This window comes from Vulpes lagopus, chromosome 16 (genome assembly GCF_018345385.1).
Source record: "Vulpes lagopus strain Blue_001 chromosome 16, ASM1834538v1, whole genome shotgun sequence".
NCBI lineage: Eukaryota > Metazoa > Chordata > Mammalia > Carnivora > Canidae > Vulpes > Vulpes lagopus.
The window spans coordinates 56954844-56971799 of NC_054839.1; the positions used below are offsets into that span (position 1 = coordinate 56954844).

Sequence of the window (16956 nt, forward strand, 5' to 3'; positions counted from 1 at the left end):
AGCGGGAGCGGGGGCGGGGCGTGGGGCGGATCCGGGGGGCGAGGCGTGGCTGGACTGACAGCTCGCAGCAGGAGGAGCAGCGTGGGGGCGGGGCGGGGGCGTGGCGTGGGGCGGGCGGGGGCGTGGCGTGGCTGGACTGACAGCTCGCAGCAGCAGGAGGAGCCGCGCGGGGGCGGGGCGTGGGCGGAGCCTGGGGCCGGCGGGGCGGGGCGTGCCTGGACTGACAGCTCGCAGCATAAGGAGGAGCGCGCGGGGCGGGGCGTGGGCGGAGCCTGGGGCCGGCGGGGGCGGGGCGTGCCTGGACTGACAGCTCGCAGCATCAGGAGGAGCGCGCGGGGGCGGGGCGTGGGCGGAGCCTGGGGCCGGCGGGGCGGGGCGTGGCTGGACTGACAGCTCGCAGCAGCAGGAGGAGCCGCGCGGGGGCGGAGCCGGGGGCGGGGCGTGGCTGGACCGAGCTCGCAGCCTCAGGAGGAGCGCGCGGGGCGGGGCGTGGGCGGAGCCTGGGGCCGGCGTGGGCGGGGCGGGGCCGGACTGACAGCTCGCAGCAGCAGGAGGAGCGCGCGGGGGCGGGGCGTGGGCGGAGCCTGGGGCCGGCGGGGGCGGGGCGTGCCTGGACTGACAGCTCGCAGCAGCAGGAGGAGCGCGCGGGGGCGGGGCGTGGGCGGAGCCGGGGGCGGGGCGTGGGCGGGGCGGGGCCGGACTGACAGCTCGCAGCAGGAGGAGCCGCGCGCGGCGGCGGGAGGAGGGCGCAGGCCGGGCGGGGACACATGCGCGCTGCCGGCCGCCGCCGCCGCCGCCGCCGCCGCCGCCGCAGTCCTCGGCTTCCCGGGGACAGGAAACCTCGGAGCCCGAGCCCGCCGCCCCGCCGCCCCGCGGCCCGCGCGCCCGCCGCCCCGCCCTCCCGCCCGGCAGGATCCCTCGCCGCGGGGCACTGCGGGGGCCCGGCCCGCACCGCGGCCTCCCGGTCCCGGGGCCCGGCTGCGACCCCCCCGCAGGAGCGGCGGGGCGGGGTGGGGGGGCCCGGGGGAAGATGGCGACGCCGGGGAGCGAACCCCAGGCTTTCGCCCCTGCCCTGCCGGCGGCCGCGCTGCACCCTCAGCATCACGCCCACCCGCAGCTCCAGCACCAGCAGCACCACGGAGGCGCCGCCGCGGGCAGCGGGGTCGCGGGCGGCGGCGGCGGCTTCCACCTGCCCTTGAACCGGGGGCTGGAGCGCGCGCTGGAGGAAGCGGCCAATTCCGGGGGGCTGAACCTCAGCGCCCGGAAACTGAAGGAGTTCCCCAGGACCGCGGCCCCGGGGCACGACCTCTCGGACACGGTGCAGGCGGGTGAGCAGCGGCCGAGCGGTGGCGGACGTCGGCCCTCGCCGGGGGGCAGGAGCGCGGGGGGCGGGGGAGCGGGTCCGCGGGCCTCGGGGTCCCCCGCGGCGGGCCGGGCCGGGCCGGGCCTGAGGGTCCGCGAGCCCGGGGTTCGCGCCAGGCAAACCCAGACAAAGGGGGCGCGCCCGGGGCCGACCCCGAGGGCAGCGGCGGTGCAGCCGGGGCCCCCGCGACCTCCGCGGGCGGCGGGCGGCGGGCGGCGGGCGGCGGGCGGGGCCGGGCTTCCTCCTGCTCCCAGCCAGCCCGGGGCGCAGCCCCCCGCCCCCGCCCCGGGCCCGGCCCCCGCGTCCGTCCTGCGCCCGACGCCCCCGAGGGGTGACCCGGTCCTTGCGGGGGGGCGCCCGGGAGGGCCCGGCTCGGCGCAGGAAAGGCAAAGCCATTAAAGTGAGCCGGTTCTGCTGCGTGACCGGCAAGTTGCGACTCGCGCCCGGGAGCCGCCGGCTCCGAGTCCTGCCCCGCGCTGCCCTGTTCCCGAGGGCTGGGGCCGCGGCGGGGGACCTCTGCACGGGAGGGGGGGGCTGGGGCCTTGGGACACTGCAGGACGTGCCTGCGGTTCAGCTCCCCACACCCCACCCCAGCAGCTCCCCCACCGCCCACCCCAGCAGCTCCCCCACCCCCCACCCCAGCAGCTCCCCACCCCAGCAGCTCCCCCACCCCCCACCCCATCAGCTCCCCACCCCATTAGCTCCCCACCCCAGCAGCTCCCCCACCCCCCCACCCCATCAGCTCCTCACCCCAGCAGCTCCCCCACCCCCCACCCCATCAGCTCCTCACCCCAGCAGCTCCCCCACCCCCCACCCCATCAGCTCCCCACCCCATTAGCTCCCCACCCCAGCAGCTCCCCCACCCCCCCCACCCCATCAGCTCCTCACCCCAGCAGCTCCCCCACCCCCCACCCCATCAGCTCCTCACCCCAGCAGCTCCCCCACCCCCCACCCCATCAGCTCCTCACCCCAGCAGCTCCCCCACCCCCACCCCATCAGCTCCCCACCCCATTAGCTCCCCACCCCATCAGCTCCCCCACCCCCCCACCCCAGCAGCTCCCCCACCCCCCACCCCATCGGCTCCCCACCCCAGCAGCTCCCCCACCCCCCACCCCAGCAGCTCCCCAACTCCCCACCCCATCAGCTCCCCCACCCCCCCACCCCAGCAGCTCCCCCACCCCCCCCACCCCAGCAGCTCCCCCACCCCCCACCCCATCGGCTCCCCACCCCAGCAGCTCCCCCACCCCCCCACCCCAGCAGCTCCCCAACTCCCCACCCCATCAGCTCCCCCACCCCCCACCCCAGCAGCTCCCCCACCCCCCCACCCCAGCAGCTCCCCACCCCAGCAGCTCCCCCACCCCATCAGCTCCCCCACCCCCCACCCCATCAGCTCCCCACCCCAGCAGCATCCCCACCCCAGCAGCTCCCCCACCCCCTCACCCCATCAGCTCCCCCACCCCCCACCCCATAAGCTCCCCCGCCCCCCTACTCCATCAGCACCCCACCCCACCCCCTGGGGAGTGTTGGTAGCTCGGGGAGGGCACCCAGCCTTTCCCCATGCACAGTGGGTGTCCCACTTTGGGAACCACTGCCCAGACCTCCTGGCTGTCATCACCTCGCGGGCTCCGATGGCTGAGTGGCTCAAGTCTCAGCTCCAGAGCTCCCAGTTTGGAGAAGTAGGGGTGGGGGGGGGGAAGGGAGCAAGGATTTTTTGGAGCTAGGTCTCCAGTGCTTTTTGTTTCCCACTTCAATCCGGTAAACGTTTATGGAGCGACCTAATGAGTATTTGAAAAGAGTTCCAAGTTCACTGGAGGCAAAAAAGGGCCTCTCCAGGGTCATTAAACTTTGCGACTTGTTTGAGGGATCGTCAGGCATCGCCGAAAAAGAGGGAATTTCCAGAGTTGAGCTCTCAGCAGCTGGGGAGTCTCTTCCTTAGGACCTCTTAGTTACATTTTCTCAAGGGGAAGTTATTCCAAGAATTGCCTGAATCATTAACTTAAAAAAAAAAAAATCTGTTGTTAAGTCCTGGTTCCCTTTTGCCCTAGAATATACCAGGGAGTCTGGAAGGATTGGATATGACTGCGGAAAAGCTGGCATGACCAGTAATATGTGTTTGCACCGTCTGCAGGGGGGTTTGAAGGTTGTGTGTCCACGTCAGTTGTGCAGACGTTTATTCCCAAAGTTGAGTGAACCTGGTGTGTCTGCCGTGTAGGCATTTCTTTGAGACGCGGGCTTTTAAAGGCAGGGACCACCTTTTCCAGCTAGGACATTGCCGTGTGAGATACATGCCCAGCGGCATCCCCGTTCTCCTCTCTTGCTCCCTTGCGGTGGTGGACGTCGGTGGTGAGTTTGGCCAGATTGTAATTACGGCCCTCCCTTGCACACGTTTAATGTTCAGAAAATTCTAGCTAGTTAACGCTCAACTTAACATTAATTTCCCAACAACAGCAGCAACAACAACAGAAAGCAATGTGAGTTTCGGGATGGGGCATGTCAGCAAAGTTGGTAGCAGTTTAGGACAACCTGGAAAAGGTAAAGCGTGTTCGAGGTAACCAGCTGTTTCATGTGAAATGTGAGCGCCCCGATGTGTTCAGGGGTTGCTTCCGAAAAACATCTTTGCCTCAGGTCAAACGCTGGCTATAGACCAAATGTAGTTTGCCCTTTGTTCTTTTTTTTTTTTTTTTAAGATTTTATTTATTTACTCATGAGAGACACAGAGAGAGAGAGAGAGAGAGAGAGAGGCAGAGACACAGGCAGAGGGAGAAGCAGGCTCGATCATGGGACTCGATCCCGGGTCTCCAGGATCAGGCCCTGGGCCGAAGGCAGCACTAAACCGCTGGGCCACCGGGGCCACCCTTTTTTTTTTTTTTGAAGATTTTATTTATTTATTCATGATAGACATAGAGAGAGAGAGAGAGAGAGAGCGAGAGGCAGAGACACAGGCAGAGGGAGAAGCAGGCTCCATGCACGGAGCCCGATGCGGGACTCGATCCTGGGATGACTCCAGGATCACGCCCTGGGCCAAAGGCAGGCGCCAAACTGCTGAGCCACCCAGGGATCCCCCTCTGCCCTTTATTCTAAAGAAATATTTGCTGCTCACTGTTCTTTATTTGGAAGAGCAAAAATGAAAATAAAGCAAGAGTTAAAATCACCCCCAGTTTGCGCAGCGTTGACATTTCCTGCAGGTCAAGAGTTCTAGCGGGGCGTGAGTGGTAAGACGTACACTGAAGGTCGTGGTTTCTGCGAACGCAGAAACAGGCTGAGGGCCGCTCCGTAGACGTCTAAGCTCTGTCACCAGAGGCATACGTAATTTTCACAGGAAAACAACTCGCAGGCCGTCCCTTTGGGCCTAATGCGTTGCTCATATTTGAGTCAAAATGATGTTGTCGGGGTGCAGTCTTTCTCGCAGGTGAGCAGGGGAAAGAAAGGCCGACCCGTGCAGGTGTGGTGGCACAGGTGACGCTGGCTGAACGGGAGAAGCGTGAACAGGAGAGCCAGGCTTAGCCCTTGGTGTGGGCACCGTGCGGCGTGCCAGGTATTTTATCTGCATCATCCCGCCCCGTCCCCCCCGGCAGCCCATTCGTATCCTCATTTATGGTTGGGGACATGGCAGTTGAGAGAGGTCAGGTCCTATGCTCAGGACGTACCCCTGCTTAGATGGTGGGCTAGTGATTGGCCCCGGAGTTTCACTTTGGCTTCTATGTTCTTGACCATTTTCCTGTGAAGCAGAGAAGGCGTGGAGAGGAGCAGGATTGGGGAGGGTGTTTGGAGGCTCATTCAGCCAACATCCGATCCACGAGGACCTGCCAAGCCCTGCCGAGCGCCAGGCACTGTGCAAGGCACCGGGGGTGCAGCAGAGACCATCAGAGGACCCCTGTACCCCTGCGTATGGAGTTCCCATTCTATTTGGAGATGGATGGGGAGAGAAATGAGGACACTGATTTTGCAGAACGAGTTGGAAGATTTACAATATAAATATAACATCTTTGTTTTAGAAAGACAAGATGCAGCCCCGATTTCAGGTAACTCGAGGTGGCTTGTAACAATGAGAGCACAAAGGACGACTAGTGATAAGTATAAACCGAAGTGCAAAATTCGTCTTGATAAAAAGAAGTAACGGACACGTGCATCAGGAAAGCAAACTTTTTTTTTTTTTTTTTACTCGTGCTGACTTACTGTGTCATTTTGGGAAGAAGTTGAAGGCGGTGTGGGATATGACTGAGATAAAGCAAACTGATAAGAGGAGTAAGGAAAGTGTCTCAGACTGATTGTAGGAGGTGCTAGGAAAAAAAAAGAAAATGAAGCCCTTGGACTTGATGGGTAGACAGTTGGTGAAAACCGGTCTCCTTGAGGAGAGGGTGGAGGGGCACTTGGGTGGCCCAGTTAGTTAAGCTTGTGACTTCAGCTCAGGTCATGATCTCAGGGTCCTGGGATTGAGTCGGCCCCTCTCCTGGCTTGTTCTCTCTTTCTCATAAATAAAATCTCCAGAGAGAGAGAGAGAGAGAGAGTCTAGAGTATATCATGGCGCTATGTTTTTGAGGTGGCTGCAAGCAGGAAACATTAAGGGAAATGAAGAGCCTACCCAGGTCGGAATATAGAAGTCTGGCATAAAAAATGCTCACTCTGGTCCCATATGTGTATGTGCCTGTGCAGAACGTATAGGACACTGCAAGGTGAATATAAAGTAGGAATGCACGAGAAGGTAGTAGTTCAGGGAGTCACAGGAGCCTCAAAGCAGGTCAAGGGGAGATGCTGAATAATACAGATACTGTCCATGAAATTCAGAAGAAAAGGTCTTTTCAATTAAGCTGGTTAGGAAAGACTTTCACAGCATAGGTGGGGGGGGGGGGGTGGAGGGGGTCAGATCTTACAGGATGGATTAGTTCTGGAAAGAAGTGCCCAGGAACTTCTGTGCTTGGCAAGATGTTTCCGAGATGGGGAGTGAGAACCTGAAGGCCTGAGATGTGTAAATACAACAGAAGGAGAGGGGCACTGGGGTGGCTCAGCCCGTGAAGCACCTGCCTTCAGCTCAGGTCGTGATCTCCAGGTCCTGGGATCGAGTCCCACGTCGGGCTCCCTGCTCCGCAGGGGTGTCTGCTTCTCCCTCTCCCTCTGCTTCTGCACCTGCTCGTGCCCTCGCTCTCTCATGATAAACACATAAATAAAATCTTTAAATGATGAAACCAAAAGAGAGGGCATTTAAGCCTGTGCCTCTCTCTGGTCATCTCCTCCGGGCCCACTCTCACCATGTAATGATGTCACAGAGAGCAGGGCTCTTAGGACCTTTTATTTGAGGACTTGGAGATGGTGGCCGAGGCCTGGGATTTGTCAGCCTGTGGGACTAACTCCCTAGTGTGTCTGAGCTCTCTCTTTTAAGCGTCTATGCAGATTCAAAGACTCTTTGAGATGTGTGGGTGGGCTGCCCTGCGGAGTGTGGGCCTCCCCACCCCACTCCCATACTGTAGCAGCTGAGTCCTTGGGATACTAGCGCTCTTCAGTCGTCAGAATTCATACAGGACTTGATAAAGCAGTCTGTGTATTCTCAGAAACATGTGCTGCCCCATAAATTTGGCCACAGAGATGATTCATTACTAACGTGACGAAACGCTCGACATCACGTGGCTTCTTAAAACTCGTGTTCTTTTACAGTTAGGTGTAGTTTCAGATGATTTTTCTGCTGTTGAATTAAATTCGTTCGTTATTGCTGTAGCATTCATCGTGGTTGTCACTATCGGACACGTGTCCGTATGTATTACGTGTATCTTAAATACTTTTCCGTTCATAAATCATCAGTCACAGCCTTGCCTTCTGTATTATTATTATTATTATTTTTTTCCTCCTGTTGATCAGTTCCTTCCTTGTTAAGGTGCAGAGGACTTCTAATGGTGAAAGCTTTCAGGACATCTAAAACTCAATTTACGTGGTGGCTCGGGATCATGTCCAGATGCGCTCTTCTGTGTGACTGCGTATGGCCGAAACAGTCTCCCCAAACACACTGCTATTCTCAGCGCTTGCATTATAGGCCACTCTTCATTGAAGGGGCAGGAACACACTAATCAAGTTTCTAGAATAATAGCATACAATTATAGGCCACAAAACCTCGGGGAATTTTTGGTCTGTCCCGGTTTATAAAGAAACAGCCCAGGGTTTGGCCTTCATCATTGAAATGACTCTACTTGATAGTTGGTCAGTCGCTGCGACATCTTATTTGATTTTTGGTGAGTGTAGGTCATTAGGCCAAAATTTGGCACACCCCACTACTTAGTTATTTTTAAGATTTTATTTACTTATTCATGAGAGACACACACAGAGAGAGAGAAACAGAGACACAGGTGGAGGGAGAAGCAGGCTCCCTGCGAAGACGGACAGACGCTCAGCCACTGAGCCACCCAGCTGTCCTACAGCCCCACCCCCCGTTTAAAATTTATTTAAATTATTAACTAAAACTTTTTTTTGTTTTTTTTTTTGAGTTCCATTTCAAACTTAAATTTTTTCGTGCCTTGGTTTGGTAAATTCTTTGGTGGTAAGCACTTAAAGGGTAGATACCTTCTGGAGTCTGTGTTAATGTTTATCAGCTCAGAGGTCAATTTTCTTTGACTCTTGTTCTGATGTGTACAGACTTTTTCTGTCCTGTTACTCAACTTCATCATTGCTTGTTTTTTTTATTTTTATTTTTTTTTCATTGCTTGTTTTTAAGCTTGGGTTTTTTCCCCCCTCTCTGTACGTACTTTTCTCTTTTTCCCTTCATTATCTATAAAAATATACGTAAGTACAAAAATATGCAAAATACAGGAATATACATAAAAGTATAGTTAGGTAGGTGGATAGGTAGATGATGGATGTTTTGTGTTCATAGGGGCAGCATTGACTCGCTTCATCTCTCTCCACAGTCACCCCCACACCCTCAGGAACGTACACATTATGTTTTCCCAGAGACTTGGTAATATAAATGACAGAAATGCGATTAACTCTATCTCAGGTGGCTGTGGGTTCATCAGGCCACAAAACTTGAACTCTTGTCTAAGCCTCATAAAAACCTGTTTGTGACACTACTTTCCAGATAGGGTTTAGTTTCTTGGAAAATTAGTCCTCTGCCTTAGAGAGACATCAGGGGAAACTAAAACTACCCTGGGCTTAGTTCTCTGGGAAGGCTACCAATTTGTGAACTCTCGCGGTGATTGAGTCAGTTGTTGGGATTAGGGTAATTTGGTGTTAATTGCAGCGATTACTTCAAATTATAGTACTATAATCTATCATAAAAGGTTTAAGGATATAAAGCACAAAACTGACTGTATTTACATATTTTATGCCTTTATTTGCACATAACCTATAGGAAGCCTAGAGGCTTCTATTATTGATAACTCCTGGTTTTTGTTGCTGTTGTTGCATGAAAATTAATTCCAGAATTTGCAGTTACTGTGATATTTCAGATAGGTCTTTTTTTTTCTATATGATGTGGATTGTTTAACCAAAAGAAGAAGAAAAAAAGAAAAGCAAGCAAGCAAGCAAAAAAAAAAAAAAAAAAAAAAAAGAAGGACAGGATTCCAAGTAAGCCTTAGTTCAGGAAAACTAGGTCTACCCCTTAGAGGCAGGCTTGAAGCACGCCTGTGTTTTCTTCATCTTAATTTAGGAGTTCAGTAGTATTGCTTCCATATACTGTAGTAAGAAGTCATGCATTTGGAAACCATCTGTTCCCACAAAGTAATTCAAAAATAAAGTGAGATTGTTTACATGAACAGAAAGTTGACAAACTGTGAGAATTTGGCTTCTCTTGCTTACTCCGGCAATGCAATAGCAGGGAAATGCCTTTCTAATCAGATTGCTGTCTGTGTTCATAGTTTTTTTTCCCCAAACATATCCTCCTTTTCCCGGCCACAGAGGAGGATTAGGTGGGGTGGGGGTAGTGGTGAAAAACCCCCCGAATTACAGCCCAACGAGGTTTGATTTCCATAACAGAAATGTTTTCTGTTTTTGCATGATGGGAAGTTATTGCTCCTCTTAATATGCTGCTGGGTTACCGTTCCTGAAACTCTTCTGGGACATTTTTGTCACCAGCATCAGGCTCTATGGGTTTGGGGTCTTCGTTGATGTTTGCTTCACTTCCCTGAGCTGTGTTTCCTCTGTCGTTTTGCTGGAGAGGAGGCCCCGAGACCTTGAGAGATCAGTAGGGCCCAGGGAGTCTTGAGTCCCCTCTTCACTGTGTGTCCCCAAATGGGCACAAAGGGACCCCATCTCAGCCTTGTGAATCCTCTGGTTTCTTCTGTGGCCCTGCTTTCGACAGCGGAGCCCTGCAGGGCAAGACCTGGCGTTTCTGATACTCCCTCGTGCTCTTGGGGTCGATGCTGCCCAGTGGCAGCATCGGCCCGTCCGGCCTGGTTCTGTCGGCCCCGCTCTGATGTGACCTGGTATGTCCGCAGGCCACGGTGACACGTCCAAAGAAGGGTGTCAGCTGCAGGCTGTCGGGCCTGGCTTTCCTGTGCGTCACCTTCCTTTCTCTTTTCGGCTCATGTCCCTCGCCCCCTGCCCCCCTGCCCTGTAGGAGGCCCCTTCCCCGTCCTGCTCCAAATGCACAGTCCCCACCCCCCCCCCCCCCCCCCACCCCCCCCCCCCCCCCCCCCGCCCTCCGGGGGCCCAGGCCTGACTCCCGCGCGGCCTCGAGGCACCTTTGCTGTGCTTCAGGTCAGTGAGGAGGGTCTTCCTCCTCTGGTGCTGCCTCTGCTGCCCCGAAGCTGTGGCCAGGCGGGGTTTCTGCCCTTGTAGACGCGCCCACACCCGTGCACTGCCGTCTGCCCGTCCTGCTCACGGCCCACTCGGCCCGGCTTGCGCCCCATCGCCTGGGCTCTGAGCAGACGGGCCCGAGCAAGCGGTGGGTGCCTACCGGGTACGGGTCATAGGTGCTCAGGAGGGTGATTGTGAAGACAGCGACTGTCACGACGCCAGAGCAGCGTCGGGGGCTCTCCCCGGGCCCTGAGGCGCCCCAGGCCCTACGTGCGCACCCCGGGTTCCGGATGCCTCTAGTGGAGGTATCGCCTCATTCACTTCTTGCCAGGTGTTCTAACCATCGGAGGAACTCCCCAGCCCCCACTCTTCCAGCTGCTGCTTGGGCTCCACCCACCCTCCTGACACCTCTGGTCCCAGTTCACCCGCTTCCGAAATGCCTTTCCTGACTCCTGCGGCCTGGAGACGGAGTTTAGACGCCCCTCATTGCAGGACTGAGGACCCCGGGGCGAGAGCTGCTGCCATCTGACCCACGTCACACAGCAGGGTGGTGGGTCGGGTCCTGAGCCAGAGTCTCACAGCCTCGCGGGCAGCTGTTTCTGTGGAGCCCAGAGCCCCCCAACCGGGAGCCTGGATGGAAGACCCACCTCCCTCCCTCCCTCCTTCCCTCCCTCCCTCCCTCCTCCCTCCCTCCTTCCTTCCCTCCCCCCTCCCTCCTTCCTTCCCTCCCTACCTCCCTCCCTCCCTCCCTCCTTCCCTCCCTCCCTCCTTTCCTCCCTCCCTCCCCCCCCCCTCCCTCCCTCCCTAGGCCTCTCAGGTCAGGCTCTCCCAGGCAGCCCTGCGGCTGGTCCCCGGTAGAACAAGTCCTGTGAAACCTTTAACAATCGCATAGGGTCTAAGGCCAGGGAGTGTAAGATAGAAAACCAACAGCGGTTACAGGTTACGGGGTGGCCGTGTTAGCGCAGGACTTTACTGCGTGTGGCTTGAGGGACCGCGCGGCCCCGGTGGACTGATCCGAGCGCTGGGGGCGGGCTGGCGGCGGCCCTGGCCTACGCTGGGTCCCACACGCTGGAGTCCCACCGCGGGCTTCGCTGCCGTGTTTTTCTTGAAATACGTTTCCCTTTGGAAGTAAAGCAGTAAGTGGTGGTTTGGTTCTCCCGCCAGCCCTCTGTTGAACCCTGGCACAGCCGGGCCTCGTATTAATGGTGGTTTCTTATGGTTTCCGTGGAAAAAAAAATGCGGCTTTCAGCTGTAACATGAAATTGTGAGTCTGGAGGTCTTGGGGGAGGACTTCCCTCCCCGCCTCCCCGCCTCGGGGCCCCTGGGCAGCGGGCGGCCCTTCCCACTGGGACGGGGAGCGGGGTCGGCGAGGGTCAGAGGTGGGCTCAGGGACTCGCGGAGGCCTCCAGGCCCGGCTGAGGGAGCCAGGCGACGGACTGAAACCCTTCTCCATGTGATTTTTATTTTTTAAATATTTATTTATTTTTTAAAGACTTATTTATTTATGCATTCAGAGAGAGAGAGGCAGAGACCCAGGCAGAGGGAGAAGCAGGCTCCACGCAGGGAGCACGACGCGGGACTCGATCCCGGGTCCCCAGGATCACACCCTGGGCTGCAGGCGGCCGCCGAGCCCCCCGGGCCGCCCTGTGTGTAATTTGTAAATGCTTTAGATCTCCCCTCCTCAGTTTATTACCTTTAGAATTTGAAGCAAGTTCCTGAATCTCACGCAGCTTCAGGTTCGTCATTTGTTAGCCGTGGAAATGCTCTTTACCCTCAGGGCCGGGGCGGTTCCCGAGGGAAGGTGCGGGACCCACAGCTGAGCTGGGGTCTGGCCAACAGTGAGTGGCCGCAGGTACCGCCTGGCCTCGGGGTCCCCTACGATGACGTCGTGGTTTCCTTCGGTAAAATGAATCGTGGGAAGCTGTGGCACAGGATTAGAGCATCGTGCCTGACTGGTGTCCCCGGTCTTAGTCTGGGCTCCACCGGGCGGGGCCTGGGACCTCACCTCCCTGTACCTCAGGTCCCTCAGCATGAAATGGGGGATAGTCATCGGAGGGTTGCTGCGAGGAGTAAACGAATATCCGTGTAAAGTGCTTAGTTCAATGCCTGGCGTTGACCTTGCCCATGATTATTTATGCTCCATTATCTTTAGACAAGGGATTCGGTCACACACAAAGACTAAATTCCTGGAAGTGTGGCGACATCGTGAAGTGACTTGAATACCCCGAAAGCTTGAGCCTCCACGCTTTCGCCAGGTGCCAGCGTCACTGATACTCTGGGACAGTCTTCGGAAGACGGTGGAGTAGGTGGTATTTGTTATTCCGGCTCTAAATAGTCCGAGCTAAATTAGACGTGGGGAAGCGCAGCCCTTCCCTGGGTTGTGTTGCTAGCGGGTGGGTTGAGCCAGGACCAGGTCTTCTGAGTTTTTATGTCCTTTCCATTCGGTCTTTGATATAACTGCGTTCTTAGGTCTCATTTGATCTCACCAGGTCAGAGAAATCCCGAGGGGGACAGGCTGATGAGAAGAATGAGTTCAGGATGCTCCCAGAGAAGGATGGGGGACCCTATTTCAGTGCCACGCTACGGGATTGAGGCCAAGAGTCTAGGGACCAAGGCTTGTTTTCGGCCTCAGGGTGAGAAGGGTGGGAAATTGAGAGGGAGGCCTCAGGTTTGTCATTTGTTAGACGTGAAAATGCTCTTTATTCCCTACTATGAGAAACGAATACAAGACCCATTGGGTGAATGAGCATGTAGTTGTTTACTTTCTAGAACATTCTCTTTGTAATACAAGTATTTATATTCTGTAAGCTGTTTTATTAAGTGATAATCATTGATTTGATTTCTGAAAATGCATTTTATTTTGCGTACAGATCCTCCAATACATTAATTAATTGCTTTCGCAATCTTACAAATGAGATTGAACAGCAGCCCATTTTGGCTAAAATGGCAGCACGGCTTATGGCTAAGTAACCAAAATTTTTTGTGTTGATGCAAATTGATCCAATTCAAAGGAATCTGATTGTGCAATTGAAGGCGGATAGATACCTCTTTGTGCAGTTCCCTTGGAGGTGTGGATGATAATCTCTGTCTGCATGCAATTTTAGGCAATTATGCTTTTTTTTTTCTTTCCTGGTCTTTAGAAAGCCTGGATAAATCAAAGTTAATTTTAGTTGTACCAGTCATTCCCGTGGTTATAGCCTTGCAATAAATTCTAGCTGTGGTTTGTTCAGATATTTACAATTAATGCTTTCTTGTATCTGCGCAGCACTTTAAAGGGCGCTGTGCTGGGACTTTATGAGAGCTAATGTGCTAAGCCTGATCTGTTTTATGAAATTCAGCTGGTGGCTGTAAAGACTTGCTTTTGCTCCCCTTCCACCCCCAAAGTCCTTGATATGTTAATGAAGACTTGGTATCTCAATATGAAATTTGCACAGTGGGAGTTCTGAGGTAATATGCCCTGATAGAGCCCCAAATGTCTGCCCCTCGGAGAGTGAGGGACAAAGATAGGATAACCCAGCTAAGTGCTTGCATAATCAGGCAGCCTGGGTCTTTTCTAAAGTGGTTTCTTAGTTTCAGTGTCTCCGACCCCTTCTCTCCTCTGGCAGCCGGGCAGCCTTGTTTGTAATCTCTTAATACCACACGGTAGATTGGGTTGATGAGCCCCATCGGTTTTGGATGAAAGACCTCAGCTTTCAAACGTATCTTGTGACATGCAACACTCTTTCATTTTTTTGGAGAGAACATTTGGTCACTGTGGACATCACGAGACGTGCTCTTAGAGGATGATCGTAAGTAGCACCACGCTAAGTCCAGTCTGGTTTTTACCTCTTGCCCTGGCTTGATGAACCATACAGCAGCTCCTGATTTGTATGATAAATCATACGGTCGCTCCACTCGCGTGAGACCACAGACACCATCTTTTAAGAATAAACTCAAATTGGAGACGAACGAGGTAACTTGCACATCACCCTGCCCACCCCCACCTCCCACCCCCCCACTCCCCCCCCGGCCAGTTAGTATCAGATCAGGTCTAGAATCAGAAGAGCTTATCCTGGCCATCTCTGTCTACTTCCCATACTGCTGTCCTTTGGAGGAATGGCACTGCTAGGCGAGTTTCTCCTTTTAACACTCACACCAAGAAACCCTTGCAGGAAGGTGTTTGCCATTCGTTGTTAGTTTTCATGGACCAAATGCAGTGGTCATTTAAAAATTTGGAAGTAGAGCCTCGAAAGGAGCCTACGCAAACTGTAGGCATGATTTGAATGATGATAGTAACACAGACGTGGAAAGCAGACAGGAAGCGGGGACGGGAGGTAGTAGGTGTGATGAAGGCCGTCTTGATTGTTACTGTTGGGTGCCCAGGTGTGTGCGCCGGTCAGCGCTGACAAAACATACCCTTAAAAGTGGGGGCGCATTTGGTATAGAAGTTACACCTTGGTAAAGTAGACCCGTTATGCACCTCAGAACGTAGACCATTTGCCACATTTGTTTTAGTTCTCCGCACGCTCGCTCTGTATCCCTGACTGACAGACTGCTCTGAAGCCCAGAATAATTGGGGCTTTCCGGCTGAATCATTGCCTACTGTTAGAGGACTGATTATTTCCATCGTAGTGGACAGATCCTTTGATCTCCATTTTCTCTCTTTTGAAACTGCTTGTTATCGGTCTATATAGTCATGCTAATAAACTGTTCTGATTTACTTATAAGTGGCATTTTATTTTAGTGATGGTAAACCCTGCTGAGTCAGGTTTTCTAGGACCACTGGGATGATATGTTGGTTTATGAGGCCCAAGGCCCAGCAGGCCTTGGTTGAGCACCTCTCGGGCACCAGACACCACGCAGACAGGCTCCCATCCTGCTCACCTGCCTGTGGGGTAGGTGTCACTTACCTGAAATGCCATCAAGTACAGGAACTGAGGCTCCTCGAGATTAAGCAGTTTACCCGAGATCCCCGCCTGGGAAACGGAGGAGCCAGGGTTTGAATCTCAGTTGTCTGACTCTAAAGCATTTGCCTTTCCCACCAAGCACATGGTCCTTTAGAAAGAACCACCTTTTCCCGGAGGACGTAGAGCACGGTGGCTCTTCCCTGGCTGTCGCCTGTAGCACTGGGGGTGGCCTGCCCTTCGGAGGTCCTGTGTCACAGCTGTGCCCGGCGCCTGCCGGCCTCCTCCCGCCGCTCTCTCCTGCCTGCCCACCCGGGTCAGCTGCCTGCAGGCAGAGCTGATGGGCCTCTGGCATCTGGCACCACCCTGCTTATCCCACCGGCTTTGCCTCACACCCTCCCCACGGCCCCTGGGGCTCCAGCTGCCTTTTCCTGTGCTGTCCCCATATGTTCTGGGTTAAGCGCCTCCACTTTGCCTTTGATCATACCTTTGCTCTCCTCTCTGCATTTGCCAAATAAAATAAAAAACAGAAAATAAAACAATAAAAAAAAAAAAAAAACCCTCCAGTACTCCGGTGCCTGTCAAATCTTACCTCGGCCTCTTCTGGGATGGCCCCAATCCTAGCCCCCCACTCCCTATGCACCTCTGTCCTTTCCGAACTTCTCAGACTTTGGGTCTGAAACAGGTGGTTTAAGTGATCCAGTTGTCCCTCAATTATTCTTTAACTTTACCCTTTCTTTCCAGTTCATAACAGTAAGAATGATAATTGCCTTATCTATTGAGTCAGGTATTGTGCTGTGCACGTCAGGTGGCTTTTCTCAACCAATCCTCTCCAAACAATGTCAGGACATAAGTATATGTTTTCTCCCCATTTGGCAGATGAGAAAATCGAGGCTCAGAGAGAAATGTCCAAGCCCTAAGCAGGGAAACAGATTCAAACCCAGGTTGGCTTGAGGGGTCACATCTTACTCTTTACTGACTCCTTGCAAACTCCTTGAAGATGCTGGAAAAGAAAGGAAAAGTGACATTTCCTGTGCCTTTACTAGGGCATGGCGGAGAGGAGGTCAGCTCATTTCCTCACATGATTTTTTACACCAATGCTAAAAATTGGATTTATGGTCTCCAACACTGAGGCTCAATTTAAATAATTTGTTCCGGGTCACAGAGCTGATAAGCGGAGACATCAAAATTAAACCAGGTCTTTCTGCCCCTAGAGATGCACGGCTCTGTGCATGAGCAACTCCACCTATATTTCTTTATTTTAATTCTCAACAGGGCCTTTTATTTCTTTTTTTATTATCTCCAAGGCCTAGCTATATATTAGTGAAACTTTTCAATTAGTTATAGGTTGATTGAAAAGCACAAACATTCCCTTATTCTGTTGGAGAAGCATGAGCAGCTAAGGCCTCTTCCAGTAGGGAAGGGTGGAACCCACAAAGTAGTTAGATTTTTAAAGGAGATGACACAAGAGCAAAGATGGGGCGGCATTGAGTCTTGAATGGCCTGGCAACCCCGGATAAAACATGTTTATCTTGGGAGATGTACTTTATGCCCTTCCTGACTTGTACCATAGTGGAGCAGGAATGTCTAATATTAAAATTAAAAGTTAAAAGATGGGAGAAGATGACTTAGGATTTCTGTTCAAAGTTTTAGGTTGCTGTGTTGTTAGTTTACTCCGGTCAGCCTGCTTCCCCAACCTCTTATCACCTTTCTCAGGGACAGAATTATAAGCTAATGGTGCTTACCCAGGGCCATGCGGAGACAGGTCTGCATCGGGTCTGGTTCCTGGATCTTGGAATTTGTCCTCCACTGTCATTCCTCTCTGCAGAGCGTTTCTTTTGAGTATGCTACATGCCAAGAGAACAGTTGTCAGTGGTATTCACAGCGATGCGTGTTAGTCTGAGCGCCAGAAGAGGCTCAAGTGCAGATTTTCGAGTGATGGACACCAACTCTGTCTTCCACACGTGGTCTTTTGTGCTCTGGGTAATTGAG

General features: G+C 54.2%; 1 protein-coding gene across 4 annotated transcripts in view; it reads left to right on the top strand.

Annotated features, from left to right (window-relative positions):
- Positions 1-738: 738 nt before the first annotated feature.
- Positions 739-16956, top strand: part of LRCH1 (leucine rich repeats and calponin homology domain containing 1) — a 199694-nt gene continuing 183476 nt past the window's right edge. The window contains exon 1 of one of the 4 annotated variants that reach the window (XM_041731341.1): positions 739-1328. In XM_041731341.1, the coding sequence (XP_041587275.1) occupies positions 1031-1328 (298 nt within the window). In that variant the 5' untranslated portion in view covers positions 739-1030. Of the gene's footprint in view, positions 1329-4370; positions 4899-16956 lie in introns of those variants that run through there. The other 3 variants (XM_041731340.1, XM_041731342.1, XM_041731344.1) reach the window with 3 other exon arrangements.